This window comes from Fukomys damarensis, unplaced genomic scaffold (assembly GCF_012274545.1).
Source record: "Fukomys damarensis isolate Sample0158 unplaced genomic scaffold, DMR_v1.0_HiC HiC_scaffold_23, whole genome shotgun sequence".
NCBI lineage: Eukaryota > Metazoa > Chordata > Mammalia > Rodentia > Bathyergidae > Fukomys > Fukomys damarensis.
In genome coordinates this window covers 42,534,270-42,550,919 of record NW_022900935.1, presented here as the reverse complement: position 1 = coordinate 42,550,919, position 16,650 = coordinate 42,534,270, and the positions used below count along the sequence as shown (strand labels likewise).

General features: G+C 53.6%; 1 protein-coding gene across 5 annotated transcripts in view; it reads right to left on the bottom strand.

Annotated features, from left to right (window-relative positions):
• Nphp4 (nephrocystin 4) overlaps window positions 1-16,650 on the bottom strand; it is a 97,896-nt gene that overhangs the window by 80,432 nt on the left and 814 nt on the right. For 3 of the 5 annotated variants that reach the window (XM_010627835.2, XM_010627836.2, XM_010627840.2), the window contains exons 2-3: window positions 11,721-11,892; window positions 5,105-5,257 (exon numbers count right to left, since the gene is read on the bottom strand). In XM_010627835.2, coding sequence (XP_010626137.1) covers window positions 5,105-5,257; window positions 11,721-11,855 — 288 coding nt within the window. In that variant the 5' untranslated portion in view covers window positions 11,856-11,892. The remainder of the gene's footprint in view (window positions 1-5,104; window positions 5,258-11,720; window positions 11,893-16,650) is intronic. The other 2 variants (XM_010627838.2, XM_010627839.2) reach the window with 2 other exon arrangements.

Below are 16,650 nucleotides of genomic sequence, written 5' to 3'. Positions count from 1 at the left end.
TCAATTGCCACGAAGAACAATCCTCCTGAAACCAAAGAACCCACTAACAGAGGCCCCACGCTGCTCATGTGAGCAGAACATGCCTTCATCAGAAGAGCAACCTGCGCTGGACTCAAGGCACTCGCAAGGGCGGCTCAAGCTCAGAGCCCATCAGCACTGCTCCTGAGCGATGAGGCCCAGGAGCCTCCAGAACTCCTTACGGACACTCCAGCTCCAGGTGGGAATGGCAGCACGCCAAGGAATTCATGAGGACTCTGCCGGTACGATCCAGCCTTGTAGAAGTTCAAGGCTCAAAGACTTTACAAAGGACAGATGAGGTGGCTCTGAGCTCCTAAGCAGCGAAAGTTCCCAGGGTCTCTCCTCACACTCGGCAAGGTCACAGTCAACCAGATCCCTGTGCCCGGAGCCCACTCCTCCAGGCATGCAACTGGGCTCTGGCAGAAGGCAGACAGCTCTCGGGCTGCAACACCAGTAAACAGGCCCTTCAGCCTGGGGAAAATGAATTAATGCTAACATCATTCATTTAGGAAGGAAAATTCTACACATCAACTGCAGTTGCGTGTTTAAAAGTTTAAGCCAGGCCCATCCCATCACCTGCGAGAAAAGGGCACCTGAGACAGAAGAGATGGCCCCGTTCACCCTACCTCGCCTTGGCTGCACTGACACGCTCCCTCCCTGACTGCACCGATGGGCCAACAGGTCCTGGAAATGTGCCTGCCTCTGCACTGCCATCGCCCAGAGCATGGATGCCATGGCCCGCACCTGCAGCGGCAGGACTAAAACTGGGCTCTGCTTCCATGTCTTCAGGACCCCCAGTTGATGCCATGTGACTGGTCACCCACTGCCATGTTCCTGTCGGGCCAGGAGGAGCCAAGAGGAAATGAAGCGAGCACCTTCTGAAGAGCCTGTGTGACAAGAAGCATGTGGAATCCGCAAGGCCTCCCCTGCATTCACACATGCACCACCCATCAGCGACCACGATTCCCCCATGACACACAGGCCTCAAGTTCCACAGCTGAAGGCTAAGGTGAACCCCAACCCAGAGGAACAGCATGAACTTTGACCTGCTGAAAGGCTCACACCCCATGTCGCCTCCCCTGCCCATCCAGCTCCTAAGCACAGCCTGGCAAGGGACAGGGACTCACCCACATGTAAAGTTACACGACTTCACAATCATGCTGCCCTCGTGAGATGCACACTGCTTCCTCGAGTGCACAGATGCGGGATTCTGGGGTCAGAGTTAACAACCCCGGTGAACCCCCACCAGGAACTATGACAGCGTGGGACTTGGGTCACATGCATCCTGCATCCAACCTAATGCTTACACAAAGCCAATCCTCCTCCTGCTTACAGGATGACTCAGAAAAGCCAGTGAGCAAACCCAGTCATGACTCAGAGCCAGAAGCATCCCAGAGTCTGCTGTTGTGAGCTCACAGCCCCAGCTTTCTGTGCCCCCAAACGATGGGCAGTTCATTCAACACCACCAGGGCAGACACTGGACCAAGAGGCTCGGCAGACACTGGACCAAGAGGCTCAGCAGGTCACACAGAGCCTCAGACAGCACACACTTTATGGGACATTCTATGACTCCTGTTACTCTGATGAAAGAAAGCGGTACCAGACTCGCCTCCTCCTCGCTGTGGTCATGGGAAAGGAAGTGACCCAGTGGCCTTTGTCCCTTGTTGATGAGGGCGGGAATTATACACTCACCTGAGAAACACCTGGTCGGTGTGCACCAGGGAAAGGGCCCTGTGCGGGGCTGGGGGCATCTGGGGAAGCCCTGGTGTACCAACCAGGCACACTCCTCCAAAAAGATAGGGGGAAAACCAAGACCGCTATGAGGGTGGCAGTGGTTACCAGGACACAGAATCAGGGAGGAGAATTCTGTCCAATGAAAAGAGAAAAATGTAAAAATTGCACCATGCTGTGGCCTCTGGGATTATTTTTCAAAAGACACTTTCTCAGAGGCCAAATGAATTATTGACTATCTCAGAAGAAGAAAAAGGCAATTCCTCCCCACAGGAACGTCTCGGAAAACACAGAGTTCTGAGCTCGGAGTTGAGAGGCACTGGGGGTGCTGGGAGCTGCTGGGCATAGCCCTTGAGGGACCATGGCCCAGTGCAAAGAATCCACGGTCCACAGAAAACCATGCCCCTCAGCTTCAGGCAAGACTTTCTGGTTCAGAGACTTGTTCAGGACAAAGCTGTCTGCGCAGGAAAGAGACAGCACCTTCTTGTAGGGCCGAGTCCACAGTGACAGCTCAGTAAAGCCAGCGCCCACAGGGAGGCTGGGTGGCTCTGGGGCCCTGCTGCCATCAGTTCACCAACCTCAAATCGGACCACTAAGCCACTGCGGGGAAAACGCCAGGAAACCCCAGAGCTACCCGTCAAAGGCAACGAATGGGGTTCACTTCTCCATCTCCACAGGTCAGCACCAGGGGCCACAACCACCCCACACCTGCTGCTGAGGTCCCATGCCCCGCGTTCCCACCATGTGTGCATGTTCAGTTATGTACGCCACACGTGCACCTGCACACACACAGCAAAGGGGAACTCTGCACACTTAAACCCGGAAGGAGGCCCGGCAAGGAGCTGGGAGGAAGACGCTGCCAAAGAGCTGTCAGGACGCACCCGTGCCTGGGCCGTCAGTGGCCTCTGCTGCTCACCGTGGGCATAGCAGCTGGGGGAGGCCGCACCCAGCAAGTCAGGATGGAGGCAGCCCCTCGACCCTGCACACCCTACGCTAACCCTGCTGCACCCCAGAAACTTCACATTTCCCCATTGCCCAACTCTGCCCACCAAGAGGGGCGGCCCTGGCTGAACTGGGGAGGGGGGCTGCAGCTCATACTGAAGTCTGAGCCACCAGTACAGGCACCCCAGTCTCAGAACAGAAGGCCTGGGACATCTGGCCACCAGGGGGCAGCTGACGTGCTGTTCCACTTCTGGGGCCATGCTCGACCTCAGTGGCATGGGTGTGACTGCACACAAGGGCAGAACAGCATGGCCTCAGCAGTCTGCCTCTTCTTCCATGTGGCTGTTTCCTCCAAGGATTGTCGCTTTGGAACCCAGGCATCAGGAGACAGAGACACCCCTTCTGACCTGCAGTTGGGCTGCCTGGGTCAGCACCACCCCCAGGGAGCACAGCATAGCTGCTGCAGGGACAGGGACAGGGGCGGTCTGACCCGCTCTCTAAATGGAGGAAGGAAACTGGGAGGAGGGAGGAGGAGCCAAGGGGGAGGCTCCAGGACCACGCGCACCATCCGGACATGCCCCCCGAACCCCTAATCGCAAAGGCAGTTCTTCAGCCTGAGGCAACCAGGACAAGGGGGCCCTAGGCACAGCACAGCTGTGCAGGCAGTCACTACAGGTCCAAATGCTGACCCCGCCACCACTGCCCTGCAACCAGCGAGAGGGATCCTCTCCCCATGAACCTCAACTTTCTCCTCTTTAAAATGCGGACAAAGGTGACCTGCACAGGAGGAGGACAAGGATGACATCATGCATGGGCCTGCGAGCCAACCCTGGCCATCCAAGTCCCTCCCTAGGATGGGACAGCTGCAGTCACCACCGCCATTGGTTCTCAGTCCGGAAAACTCCATTCCCCAGGCTCACTCTGCTCCCCAAGAAAGAAAACCAGAGAGCCAGGCCCAAGGGCCACAGACAGCAGCCTCAGGCTCAAGGACACAGGACACAGCTCCATGGGTGTAGGAGGTGCAGGGACAGCCCTCAAGGGATCAAAGTTGCCAGGTGATTCACCACATACTAGCCAGGGAGGCCTGTAGGGGGCGACAAGCACTTTGTGCCCAGGCTCTGTTCACTCTTCTGATCTCTGGGGCCACCAGCAGGATTAACTCTGACAACCTCAGGTGTGGTCCACACCGAGGCACACATGCTGCTTGGCTGGGTGACAGCTGAGCAGGGCAAGCAGCATATTCACTGCCAGCCCGAGGCACGGCGCCACCCAGGCCAGATGAGGCGGCTGGGAGGCGTGGATGAGAAGTCCGCCTGGTCACTACCACCATACCCCATGACACCAGGGTTCCCTAGCCTTGCTCTGTACCCCTAAAAAACCCCAGAAGAGCCAGGTCTCTGGATCCCCGAGGCTGTCCCCTGCAGGGACCAAATCCTTTTACTCTCCCCATTCAAGTTCAGGTGCAAACCAGAAGCCAGGCGTGGTGGCGCACATCTTTGATTCCAGCCCTCAGGAGGCTGAGGCAAGAGGATTGCTGTGAGTTCAAAGCCACTGTGGGCTATACACACAGTGAGTTCAAGGCCAGCATGAACTACACAGTGAGACCCCTTTGCAATCTACAAAATAAAAAGTGCAAACCAGCAGCCAGCAGCATGCAAAAGGCCTCTTCAACATTGCCCGCTGCCGTGCCATTCCCGGGCCCTCCCTTCCAGACACCCTGCCCTGCTGGGCATCCTCCCTCATCCCTGCTCACCCCAGAGTCCACTTCTCTTGTGTCCTGCAGGTCCCGGTCCTCAGAGAGGTTGCTGTCCTGGGCCCATGAGGCTCAGCACAGCCGCAGTCACCCACCATGTGACAGATGTGAGCCAGACAGAGGCACACCCTTCCCGCCCTGGCTCCACAGGGGCCCGCAGTGGGCGCTGGCTGCAGGCCTGGGCACTGGGGCAGCTGCGGGAGGTGGAGCATGCAGGGTGGCAACTGCAGAGCCACCAAGGGGACACGGGGCTCAAACAGTGCCCACGCCACTGCTCGGTCTGGAGGCAGGCAGGTCTGGGCCCCCACTCAGCCACTGTCCACCCGGTGGGACCCTTTGCTGTCTCAACTGACCATCAGAGAAAGGAAGAGAGAGACAAGGGAGGGAGGAGAAAAGAAGACTAACTGGAAAGGGAGGAAGCAGTGGCAGAAAATGAGATGGACACTTTCCTCAACTTTGTCCTGAGACATCCAGGCTCCTAGCGGTGAGGGACCCTGTGTCCCCTCCCACCATAGGCATGCCACCTGCTCAGGACAGTGGCTTCTAATATAGTGCACATCTACGCCAGGCTTTGGGACTGGCCCCGCGGCCCCACGAGGCTCCCCAGCCCAGGACCCTGCACACCCACCCCACCCCAGCCCACCCTGCTCCAGGCCCCACCTCCCCAAAGGCAATCCTGGGTGGCTGCCTCGAGAGCTGCTTGGTGGGCTTCACCGTGGTTTTCCATGTCCTCCCAAAGAAGTGTCGGTAGGTGACATCAAAGAGAGACACTCGCAGGTGGCACTCGACCTCCAGCAGCACCTCCAGGGCACCCTAGGAGACAGCAGAAAGAGCAGGAAGCATGCGCGGTCATGGGCCAGACACCTGGGCCCTCAGGCATCGTCCGAATCTGCAGCTGTCAGCCGCTAAATCTCCCCTGGTCTTGGTGAGGTCACAAGTCATGTGCTCAGCCCTGCCCTGGCAATCAGAGCACTGAAGTCCTCTGGGACAGACACAGGCTTCTCACATACCCAGGGCCGATGAGACACAAGGAGCCAGGTTGGTGGGGAGGGATACGCCTGCCAGGATGAAGTCTTGCGGCTCCGGCGGCCACTCTGACACCAGGCAGAGGCAGGAGGTAAAGAAATCCAGGTAAGGTCACAAGAGACCCTGGATCAAATCACACCTAAAGCTCTCTCCGTGAGTTAACCACATGTAGCATCAGAAGCCACTGTGGGCTTTTGTTTTTTCATCATTTGCACCTAAATGAGTCCTTCCTATAACCAGAAACTTAAGTCCTCAACTTGCCTGGATTATTTTGGGGTAACATTAGCAAAGGAAAAGCAGATCTTGGAGGTCTGAGAAGTCAGGGCTACAAACGCAGGACAAAGCAACTGTGAACATGGCTTTTCTCCCAGTGTTGCTGTTTACTATTTACAGCAAGTTGCCATCTGAGCCTCCAGGTCTTTTGTTGCTGGTTACGCCCAGCAATGGCACAGGTGTCACCTCACCTGAAATGAAGTCTCCCTTCTTCTGTTCTCATTTAACAAACATTTAGGAAATGCCCATTCTGTGCCAGGCACTGGGATTGGCAAGGGATCCAGGGAGACAGGCCCTGCCCCTGCAGGGTTCACATGAAGAACGGCCAGGACAGGAGAGAGATGGGGTCGGGAAGGTGCTGTCAAGAGGACAAAATCTGAGAGCACAAGGCCCAGGGTACACGGGCAAGGGAACAGGTGGAGAGCAGCAGGATCCAGGGCCCTGGGGCAGGCACAGGTGCACAGGGACCGAGAAAAGTGTACCATTTCTAGCTGTGGGAACTGCATTTTCTGGTTTTCCCGCACTGTCAATGCTCTGGCATTGGAGTCTCCCTGAGAGGAGAAACAGTGAATGACCTGCCTGTGACAACAGTGTGTGTCTTTGTGTCTGTGTGTGTGTGTTACTGAGGCCTGAACCCAGGGCCTTTGGATGGAGCTACCTCCCACCTTTGGAGAGGTCTTACTAAGCTGCCCAGGCTGGGTTTGTGATCCTCCTGCCTCAGCCTCACTAAGTGCTGGGATTACATGTGCGTGTCAATTGCCCAGCTTTTACACGCTGCCTGTCTGTAGCCCCAGTGAGCATGTGAGCTGTGACTTGGGCCTGGAATGCTGTCCTCTGCTCCATCTACAGGGCCCGGGCCAGGCCTCCCAGCCAGGTCCTCAGTTCCTGCACCTCCTCGCTGCTCCTCTCCCTCTCCTTCTACCCTTTATCTCACCTCCCTCTTGGAAGGTCAGCCCAGGCAGGTCAGCCTCAGGTGGGACCAGTAACATGGGCTTGGACTCTGTCCCAGAACACCAGACCCTCTCCACCCCTCCACCTACCTCCGTGTGGCTCCGACCCACGCCCAGGGAGGTGAGTTTCCATGTCTGTCTCCTCACCTGGCTGAGAGCTCCATGGGGACAGGACCTGGGGCAGACCCCCAGTGTCTCCCACTTCCAAACAAAACAGGTGCCCAACAAATACCCAACTGAATTGAAACAGTCACCCTGAAGAAGGAATATCAGTGTCCATGGAAAAATTAAACCACGGGAGGAAAAACACATTAAAATACTCAATAAAGTACCTGAGCTCAAAAGGAGCCTGGGACATCCTTGGCACAGCCCCTCTCAGCGGAGTCTGTCAGCATCAAAGCCATCGATACTCAGAGCAACTAATTCTGTGGGAACTTGTAAGATGATCTAACTTCGATTTTCTCTGCTAACATCTACTTCCATCCAACTGCCTTGAATGTTGCATTTTGACTGTAGAATCTACCTTGCATTTCTCCGTGAACACCAATGATCCACCATCCTTTAAATACATGCTGATGTGCTATCATAACACTTTAAGGATTTCTTCATTCCTGTTGAGCAGTAGACAGCTGTCTGTACTTTTCTCTAGTACCCTTAACCAGCTTGGGCAAGAGAGTCACTATGCCCTTGACTATGAGTCAGGAAGCATTCCGTCCTGTTCCCCAGGAGATTTATAGGTAATTATTTCTTCCTTTAATATTTGATGAAATTCAACTTCACATTTTTAATGTCTGCCAGATATGTCATGTTTCTTTATCCATTCATAATATTGGAAATCTATAGGTGAACAGGGAAGGGGACATGACCAGAACCTCTGCTGTGGGTTCTGGCCTCCTGTGAGCCACCACTGCACAAGGGGAATTAAAAGATAGGAAACTAGACTTAGAGCGAAGCTGGGTCTTGGGATCTGATCAGTGCTGCTCTAGGCAACAAAGACAAAGGCCCCCAAATGCATCCAGTATTTATTGAACACAGTCATGGGAAGGAATAGGAAGGCAGATATGCTTTCAAGGCATCCAGCAAAATACTGCCGAACACCCAGCACCATGACACAAGGCAGGGCTGTCAGGGAATAAGCACTGCTTATCCTGCCTGATAAAACAAACTGGTACTGGGACTGGGTACAATTAGCAACCAACCGAGAAGCCGTAATTCAGGGGAAAGGATTTTAATTGGGGTCACGCTGACCTCAGCTGCACATAACTCAGCAGAGCCCTGCCCCTTCACAGACCAGGACTTGGGCCTCAGTGACAGCCATTAGACAAGCAGCAACACTAGCCGGACTCTGCCAGCTGACACGACCATTTCAGTCACAAGGGCTTCGGTCTGACTCCTGATATAAAATAGTACAGCCAAACTAGGGAGGCAAGAAGCATGAGCCACTCGTAGCCCACTAGTGCTGGGCAGGGATGTCTGCTACAAAACTCTGCCTTTCTCCCTCTCTCTCTTAACCAGTCTTGCTAGAGGGTTATCAATTTTATTGCTCATTCCAAAGAACCAACTTCTAATTCCTTTGCTAAAATTCTCTATTAATGATTTCTGCCCATTTATTATTTTGTTTTCTGTTTAATTTGTTCTTTTGTCTAAGTTCTTGAGGAATCACTGATTTTACACCTTTCTTCTTTTTGTTTTCTTCCCCTCCCTAGTACCGGAGATTGAACTCAGGACCTTGAACTTGGAAGGCAGGCACAGTGCCACTGAGCTTCATCCTTGGCCCTTCTTTCCTTCTTTTCTTCTTTTCTAATATAGTTATATAAAGCTACACATTTCCACCAAAGGGTTGCCATTATCTATATCTCATTAATTTTTATATTTTCTTCCATTACTCAGTTCAAATTATTTTCAAATTTCTCTATGAATTCCTCTTGGCTGAAAGGGTTTTTTGGCAGTGGGTCAATGTCCTACCATTCTCTAAGTCTGTTTGCGGATCTTACTGCTGATTTCTAGTTTAATACCACAGTATCAGTGAATGTCCTCTGTAATTTCAACACTTTTAACTGTCGAGACACCTCCGTAGCCCAGCACACGGTCTCTCCTACTGAGTGCTCTTTGCCTAGTTGAGAAGAACGTGCACCTATGTTCACTGGGGGTGATATTTAAGAGATGTGAACATGGTTGACAATGCTGGTCTTTCAAAGTTGTGTATTTGTATGTTCTACCGATTCGTGTGAGAGAGGAGAGGAGGGGTCTCCAGCCATGACTGAATGTAATATGCAGGTCCCTTCACCTCTACCCAGTTCTGCTCCCAGCTTCAGCAGCTCAGCACAGAGCTGATAAAGTCCTGCCTGCCCTGCTCAGGAGCTCTGCTCACGGGGTTGGCCTGGGCTGGCATCTGAGACCCGAGGGTTGCTTCTGCTAACCGTGAGAATGGCTCACTTTGCCCAGGCTGCCGAGGCACTGGTTCGTGCCCAATGCCTGCTTTGCTTCTGGGAGTATGGCCTGTGAGTATGCACTAGGTAACGTCCTGACTCACTGCTGGGGCTTCATCTGCACCGTGTGCTGCCTCGGGGTAAGGATCCTCAGAGTGTGTGCCTGCTCCCCTTGCTGATCCCGCCCCCTGTGTCTACTCCCGAGATGAGTCCCAGCCTTGAGTCCTCTGAGAAGCTCTTGCAGGCGGTGGCGGGGGGGTCATCTCGGGTGCACAGGTACAGGGACCACTGCATGCTCCTGCTAACCGTGAGCTGATGAGATGCTACCTAAGGGGGAGGTGGTATAGATCACTGACACGGCGCAAGCCCCAGTTCCCTCCCCAACCTACCCCCAAAGGAATAAATCAAAAGAAAAAAAATGCCCCTTGATCTCTAGTCCTGCCTTTCACCTTGAAATCTACTTTTTCAGGCACCGGCACAGTCACAACATCTTTACAGTTCATACTCACATAGTCATTATTCCATTTCTTTTTTGTCCCCCGAGTTCTTCCCCTCTCAAACAAAGAAGTAAACAAAATGAGCAAAAACCAGTGGCAGTTTATTTGCAAAAGTAACGTGAAAGAGAAACTGGCTCTGCAGAGCAAGCTCCAGCCAAGTAAAGAGGAAAAGGCGAGATGAAAGACACCCCGGAGAAAGCAAGGCAGGCTGTCGTGAAGAAGGCCATGCTGCTTTCTTCCATCTCTTACTTCCACCTCATCTGTACCCTTTTCCAAAGCATACTTTTCATAAATAACATGCAACATGCTCTTAAATGGCAAGCTGTAACAATTTTGAATAAGAAATTCCACTTGTAGAAATCCTACAGGTATTTTTAAAAAGAGGTAACGGGCTTTTCAGAGTATTTATAACAGAAAACGGCTAGAGAAGTCTAATGTTCACCAGTAAGGATGCTGTGATTTGAATCAAAAACATCTCCCCAAAGCATCCTATGGCCAGGGGCGAACCTCAGAGAAGGAGATCAGATCATAGGGCGCTAACTCCCAGATAGGTCAATCCACGGTTGAGCTTGTAGCCCAATGTGCTGTTAGGAGGTGGAGCCTGCCTACAGGAAGTGGTTGCTGGGGACGTGGCCTGAAAGGGTTACTCTCGGCCCAGCCCCTTTCTCTCTCTCCGGCTCTCTTCCTGCTCACTCCTTCCTGGCTACCAGGAGGTGAGCAGCTCTTCACCACGCCCTTCCTCCATGATGTTTCCACCCTGACACAGGCCTGAACAATGGAACCAGCTGACCATGGACTGAAACCACTGAAACCATGAGCCAAAATACACCTTTCCTGCTTTAACTCGTTTTTCTCAGGTATTTTGTCACAGTGATGGGAAGCTAACTCAAATGGCTTAGCTAAATAAGTGATAGTCCATCCATATCAGGAAAGAAGAGGAAATTCCTTCATGTAATAACACCAACAACCTATAAAATACATTGCTAACAATATCTTTTTTAAAAGCAGGGTACAAAAAATATAGCAAGCTTTCATTTACTTTTTAAAAAGAAAAATAGACATAAAGGTATATCGTTTGTTGTACTTGCATAGAATTTCTGAAATGTACAAAAACAGGTGACACTGGCTGAATCTGCAGTGGGCACTGGGTACCTTGAGGACACAATGGATGATCCACTTTCCCTGTGTGTCCCTGTGAATTTTCATCTATTTGAATTACCTTTTGAAAACTAAAATAAAATGGGAAAGTGAGCCCAGGGCCAGTGGAGCCGTGTCCCCCAGGCAGCTGAATGCACTCTCTTAGACGCTGCTCCTCTCCTGTGAACAGAACACTGGCACCTCCTTCCCAGGGCTGTAGTGAAGCCGCGCGACAAAGTGCAGAGAAGTAAAGCTGTGAAAGCCCAGCTTCCCGGTGCCTACCGCAATGGCAAACATGAGCAGTGCCTGATCAGAGGGTTTTGACAGGGACAATGGGGCTGTTAGTGCCTTAGTCACAGTCACAACTTCACAGGTATGCAAACAGCTCCACTGGGCTGCAGGAGAGGACAGTCTTGCCAAGCCATGCCCCATGAGAAACATGCTCAGATTCAGGAGTCCTTCCTGCCACTGGGCTTCCCAAGGACATCCAACCACAAGCGCTTCCTGCAGGAGGCGGCAAGAAGCTGAAGGGCAGAGATGATTCGGGGCCAGCAGGGCCTGAGTGTGCAGGAGGCTGTGACACCCAAGCCACAGATGGAGCTGCCCGGACATCCAGAGCTCTGCCCCCACAGCTCTACCTTCCAGCTGAAAGCGGGCCATGCCCAGAGGTGCACAGGGCCACCTCTTGCAAGCCACCTGGCTCAGACATAACCCTGGAAGTCAGGATACCTGGATTTGCACAGTGCTCTACTGTGGGCAGAAGAACCCTTCCCCAGGGTCAGAAGTGCTGACCCAGCTGCTGAGTCCTGCTTCTCCCTGCTGATGGGCCACTCTGCCTATGGACACTGCCAAGCCCAGGCAACAGGCATGGTGCTGAGACTCGGTACATAAGTGAAAAATCAGTGGTAACTAGAAACCTCATCTCGTCTAAGAGCAAGTGACAATGAATAGCAAATTTCATTACCTGCTTAATTAGTGGCCCTTCCAGCCACTTCAGGACACACTGAAAGGCCTTAGATTCCTTCAAAAGCTGCCGGGCTCTCTGCGGATGTGGAGGGACAAGTGCATTCTGGGCAAAGATCCTGTGCCAGTCACTCATTCTGCTCACCTAGTTCTCACCTGAGCCTCCAGGTCACCTGCACCAACAGAAGAAAAAAGACATCAGGGCCACAGTGCTCAAAGTTCCCCAGCTCCCAAACCCACTCTGCAACCACACCCACCAAACCCCCTCACAGCAGCCCTTGTGGCTGACCACACCCATGCCACCTCCCCTGGAAAATGTGCCCCCTTCACTCCACACACCCTGACTCCCTTTTGTGAGCCAATCAGAGCACTACACTGGCTTCATGACTTGCTTAGGGATGGGCACTGTCTTAGTTACTTTTCTCTTTGCTGAGACAAAATACCCGACACCCAAACTTGAAGGAGGAAAGGTTTATTCAGCTCACAGTTCATAGAGGTTTCTGTCCATGGTCAGCAGCTCCAAGGGGGGTGGGGTGGCATGGCAGAGGGCATTGCAGAGGAGAAACAGTCCATAGCAGGGCAGGCAGAAAACAGCAGGTACCAAGCAGCAAGCAACAAGTGACCCTCTTTCTGTCCCCTGCTACCTGCCCTTAATCCTAGCATCAGACTGTGACCCAATCCCAGTGTCACACACCTAGATCCAGCCACCTCTGAACGCCCCACCTATGACCACATGAGGCTTTGAGGAAACCTCTAGACACAGCCATAACAGGCAACACAAAAGGATGCTGAGATGAGTGGCAACTTAAGCCCAGCACTAGTGTGAGGATGCCTTGGTGGGGTTCAGGTAGCACGGCCCAGTGAGAGCCAGGGCAACACAAAGCTCAGACCTCTGCTGGTTCTGTTGAGGAAAATACGGAGCTTGGAGAGAAGCTGTCAGTCTGAAGTTGCTGGGGGTCACCCTGCAAGTAGCTACTGGAGGTGCACATCAAAAAGAGGAGGGAACCAGGGCCAGGGATTTAGCTCAGGGGTGCTACTGCCTGCCTTGCAAGCACAAGGTCCTGAGTTCAATCCCTAGTACTGCGGGGAAAAAAAAGGAGCGAACAAAAGCAGGAGTCAGGGGCATGGGTCCAGAGGTCACCCTAAAGCAGCCACCCACGATGGGCACTAGCTCCTTACAGAGCGACTGGGCTGGCATCTTCATCAAGTTCGCCACCACTCACAGCTGAGGACACCAGCGAGGGACTGTCCTGGATCACATCAGGAAGACTATCAACTCTGACACCTGGACCTCTGGGTGTGATAGCACGAGAAACACACAAAGCACTGTCACGGCAAACTCTGGGACCCTGGCAACCAAGGGGGCTGCGTGCCGGGGCTGCCAAATTTCACTAAGAATGGCTGAGACGCAGCCACGGGCCCTCAGACCTGGGTCCTGGGCAGACACTCTCTCCAACGTAAGTGAAGACAGCCTGTCACGTCAAGGAAGACAAGCCAGCAGAGAGAGACAGGAACTAGGGACACTCGCAGTCTCCACCGCAGGCCTGACGGCTTACTCAGAACTCTTCTGAGGAGACAGCGGTGACAGAACAAAGGCAACCCTCAGGAGCTGGGGCTCGTCGCGTCAGTGTCTGCAAGGAAGGGCTGTGCGACAGTCAGCAAACCAGGATGCTCCGATGGTGCAAACACAGTGGAGGCACCACAGCAGAGCACATCTTTCAGCAATCACTGTTGCAGCAGTGCAGACCGCCGGCCTGCTGCAGGGACGGTCCTTGGGAGACGATGGGCACAGGGTGCTGAGCTGCCATCAGAACACAGCACACCACCCCAGATGACCCACAGGAGCACACGGGGACCCCGCTGCCTTTGAAAGTCTCAGCAAAAATGCAGAACCACCCCTCTTTCTTCTTGCCAATTTTTATTTTGGAAAACAGCTCTCACTTTTTAGAAAGTTTTTTATGCTACTATGTAACAAGTTTGTTATTTTTTTAACTAATTTGTGTTTTTAACATTTCTCAGTTTTAATTTCTCATACAGTAAATATCGGCAGCTTCAATTCACATAATTAAAATTTCTTGGGGTCCTCAGTAACTTTTTAAAAAATAAAGGGGTCTGAGACCCCCAAGTTTGAGAGGTTAGGGGAGTACAGTGGACAGGACACACTGCCCAGCCTAAGGTGCCCCCAAAACCTCCAGGGGCCTCAGCCCAGGATTCCACCTCCCCACAAAGGCACCCAGCAAGCCAGGTGCACCCTCAGAGGGGGAGAGCCAGCCCATTGCCATGGGAACATGGCCAACACACAGGCCCGTTAGCTTTTCTCAACACCCCTCATCCCATGGGAGGAGCATCACCCAATTCCATGCTCAGGTTCAGAGGACCGGCAGCCCACATGGAGCCACCAAAGGCAAACTCCTCCTGGAGACTCAGCCCAGGGGCCCCTGCTGCAATGCCACAGCAGCCCAGGCCTGAACCCAGGGCTCCCTGGGCACCAGAGGCTTGTGAGAGAAAAACCAGGGAGACTCCCAGGATTGTGAGAAGGAACTCAGAGCTCATACTGGGGATGACTGAGGGTGGGGTGTCCCCCATGCCCACTGCAGCAGAGCAACCCCCTCCACCAAAGGCCCTTGGAAGCTGCTCCCCAATTCTGACAGCTGAATAATGGCCTCCACAGGTGTCCTCCTATCCCTGCTACCTGTCAGGACAAAAGGCACTCTGCACATACGATAAACAGGTCCTTGAGAAGTAGACTGTCCTAGGTCACAAGGGTCCTCATGAGATGCAGGCAGGAGGGGACAGAAAGGAGGATGGGTGACAACAGAAACAGAGTGGAGCCAGGGATGCAGGGGGGCACTGGAAAAGGAAGGGAACAGCCACACCCCTTAGAGCCTCCTAAGGGACGCACCCTGCGCAAGCCTGGAGTTAACCCAGAGACTGAATTTGAACTTCATTTCTCATTAACTGGAAAAGAACAAATCTGTGTTATTTCAAGCTACCAGGTTTGCAGCACTCAGCTGACAGCATCACCAGGAAACTCAGACAATTGTCCACAACCTACAGACAAAGGCGGCCTGACCAACATGCAGGTCAGAAGGGCCTCCCAGCTGCTCCCTGAGGGCGCATGGCCCAGTGCTGCTTCTGGTCACAGCATGGATGGCTCAGTGGTGGCTCCCTGCAGGAGGAATCCTGATCCTCTTGTATCGCAGTGCCCGCTCACCAGCAGAACTCTCTAAGCAGCCTCAGCTTCAAACGAAGCCTCGATCAAGGCAGCCCTTGTGCTTTGCTAGTTTTTCTTCCAGAAGCAATGCTTTCTCCCAGGTACCACTCAAGATGAGATGGAGACAGACACACACCTACTCACTTCCTATGGGATGGTATCCCTGGACAGGAAAGCTCTCCCCCGGGGGCACCCCTATGGCCCACTCAACAGCTCCCTGACGCAGCTCCGCCCACCCCGTCCTGGTGACAGCAGGATACAGTGCTGCCTCAGAGCAAGCCTTGCCTGCTCCTCAGCCCCAGCAGGCCCAGGCCAGGGAGGAAGGTGTCCATTCTGGAAGGCCCCAGCAGGGAGGGACAGCTACAGTCAGGGGGAAGGGTGATACCTGGGGCACCCAGGGGTGGGGGCCCAGGCAGCCAGGGGCTCTCACCCCACCTCTTTAGTGTGAGAGTGGGTCCCCACCTCTACCTGCTCCCCCACACAGGCACCTAAAGGGAAGTCTCAGGGACACCACGCATGTAATGCTGTCCTGCAAGACTGAGCTACAGTGAGAACCTTCCAGTGATGAATCAGGAATGCCCTGAAGAAAGGCAGGAAGGCCACATCAGAAAGGGACCCATGCTTTGGAAAACAGAAGAAGGGGCTCTCCAGGGAAAAAAGAAAAGGCATCATCAACTTGTATTAAGCCCCTATCATGAGCCAGGGACTCAGAAACATTTCCATAGTTACCATTCCAACAAGTGTAAGATAAACATCATCCCTGTTCCATCCTAATGAGGAGGAGACTCAAGTTCACTAGCCAAGGTCAAGCAACTAGTGGTGACCACCTAAAGCCATTATAACTATGCCACCTCCTGTCCTGGTCCCATCCAAGAGACCAAGAGAGGCCAAGGTAGACGGGATACAAAGAAGTGACAGTGGGTAGATGGGAGAGGAGCTGGGGACCATCAGGCCGGTCCCCTGTCCTCCCCAACTTCAGGACAGACAGCGCCTCCCTGCCTGTTTCCAGTCTACAAAATGAGGGCTGTGAAGTGTCCTGGGGTCTTCACTTCTACAAATATTGAACAAGTAATATTTACGACAAATAATAATTAACTGAAAGCACCTATCGTGTGCCAGACACAGAAAGACCATCAAATGCCCTGTCTCCAAGAATCTAAAACTCCAGGGGGAGAAAGACCCCAGAGGCAAGAATACGCCTCAGGGCAGGAGGGCCTGGGCCTGATCCCCTTATGGGGGAAGGGGAGGGCATCGGGCAGGCTAAACAGGCCAGCTAGGTTTAAGTCCCACACATCGGTTCCTACTGGAAGGGAGGGGCGGAAGGCAGGAGGGCTGCCAGCCTGGCCAGAAGACGGGAACTCAGAGTGCCAGAGGCCTGGGGAGTGGGAGAGGACTGAGTAGGAGCTCTGTGGCTGCTCCCGAGGTGACCGGAACCCTGCCCACCGCTGTCCCCAAATCCCCTCCTCCTCCCGCCGCACACGCGTGGCGCCCACTGCCTTCCGGGCTTCCCGTGGGGGCGGAAGGCAGGAGGGCTGCCAGCCTGGCCAGAAGACGGGAACTCAGAGTGCCAGAGGCCTGGGGAGTGGGAGAGGACTGAGTAGGAGCTCTGTGGCTGCTCCCGAGGTGACCGGAACCCTGCCCACCGCTGTCCCCAAATCCCCTCCTCCTCCCGCCGCACACGCGTGGCGCCCACTGCCTTCCGGGCTTCCCGTGGGGG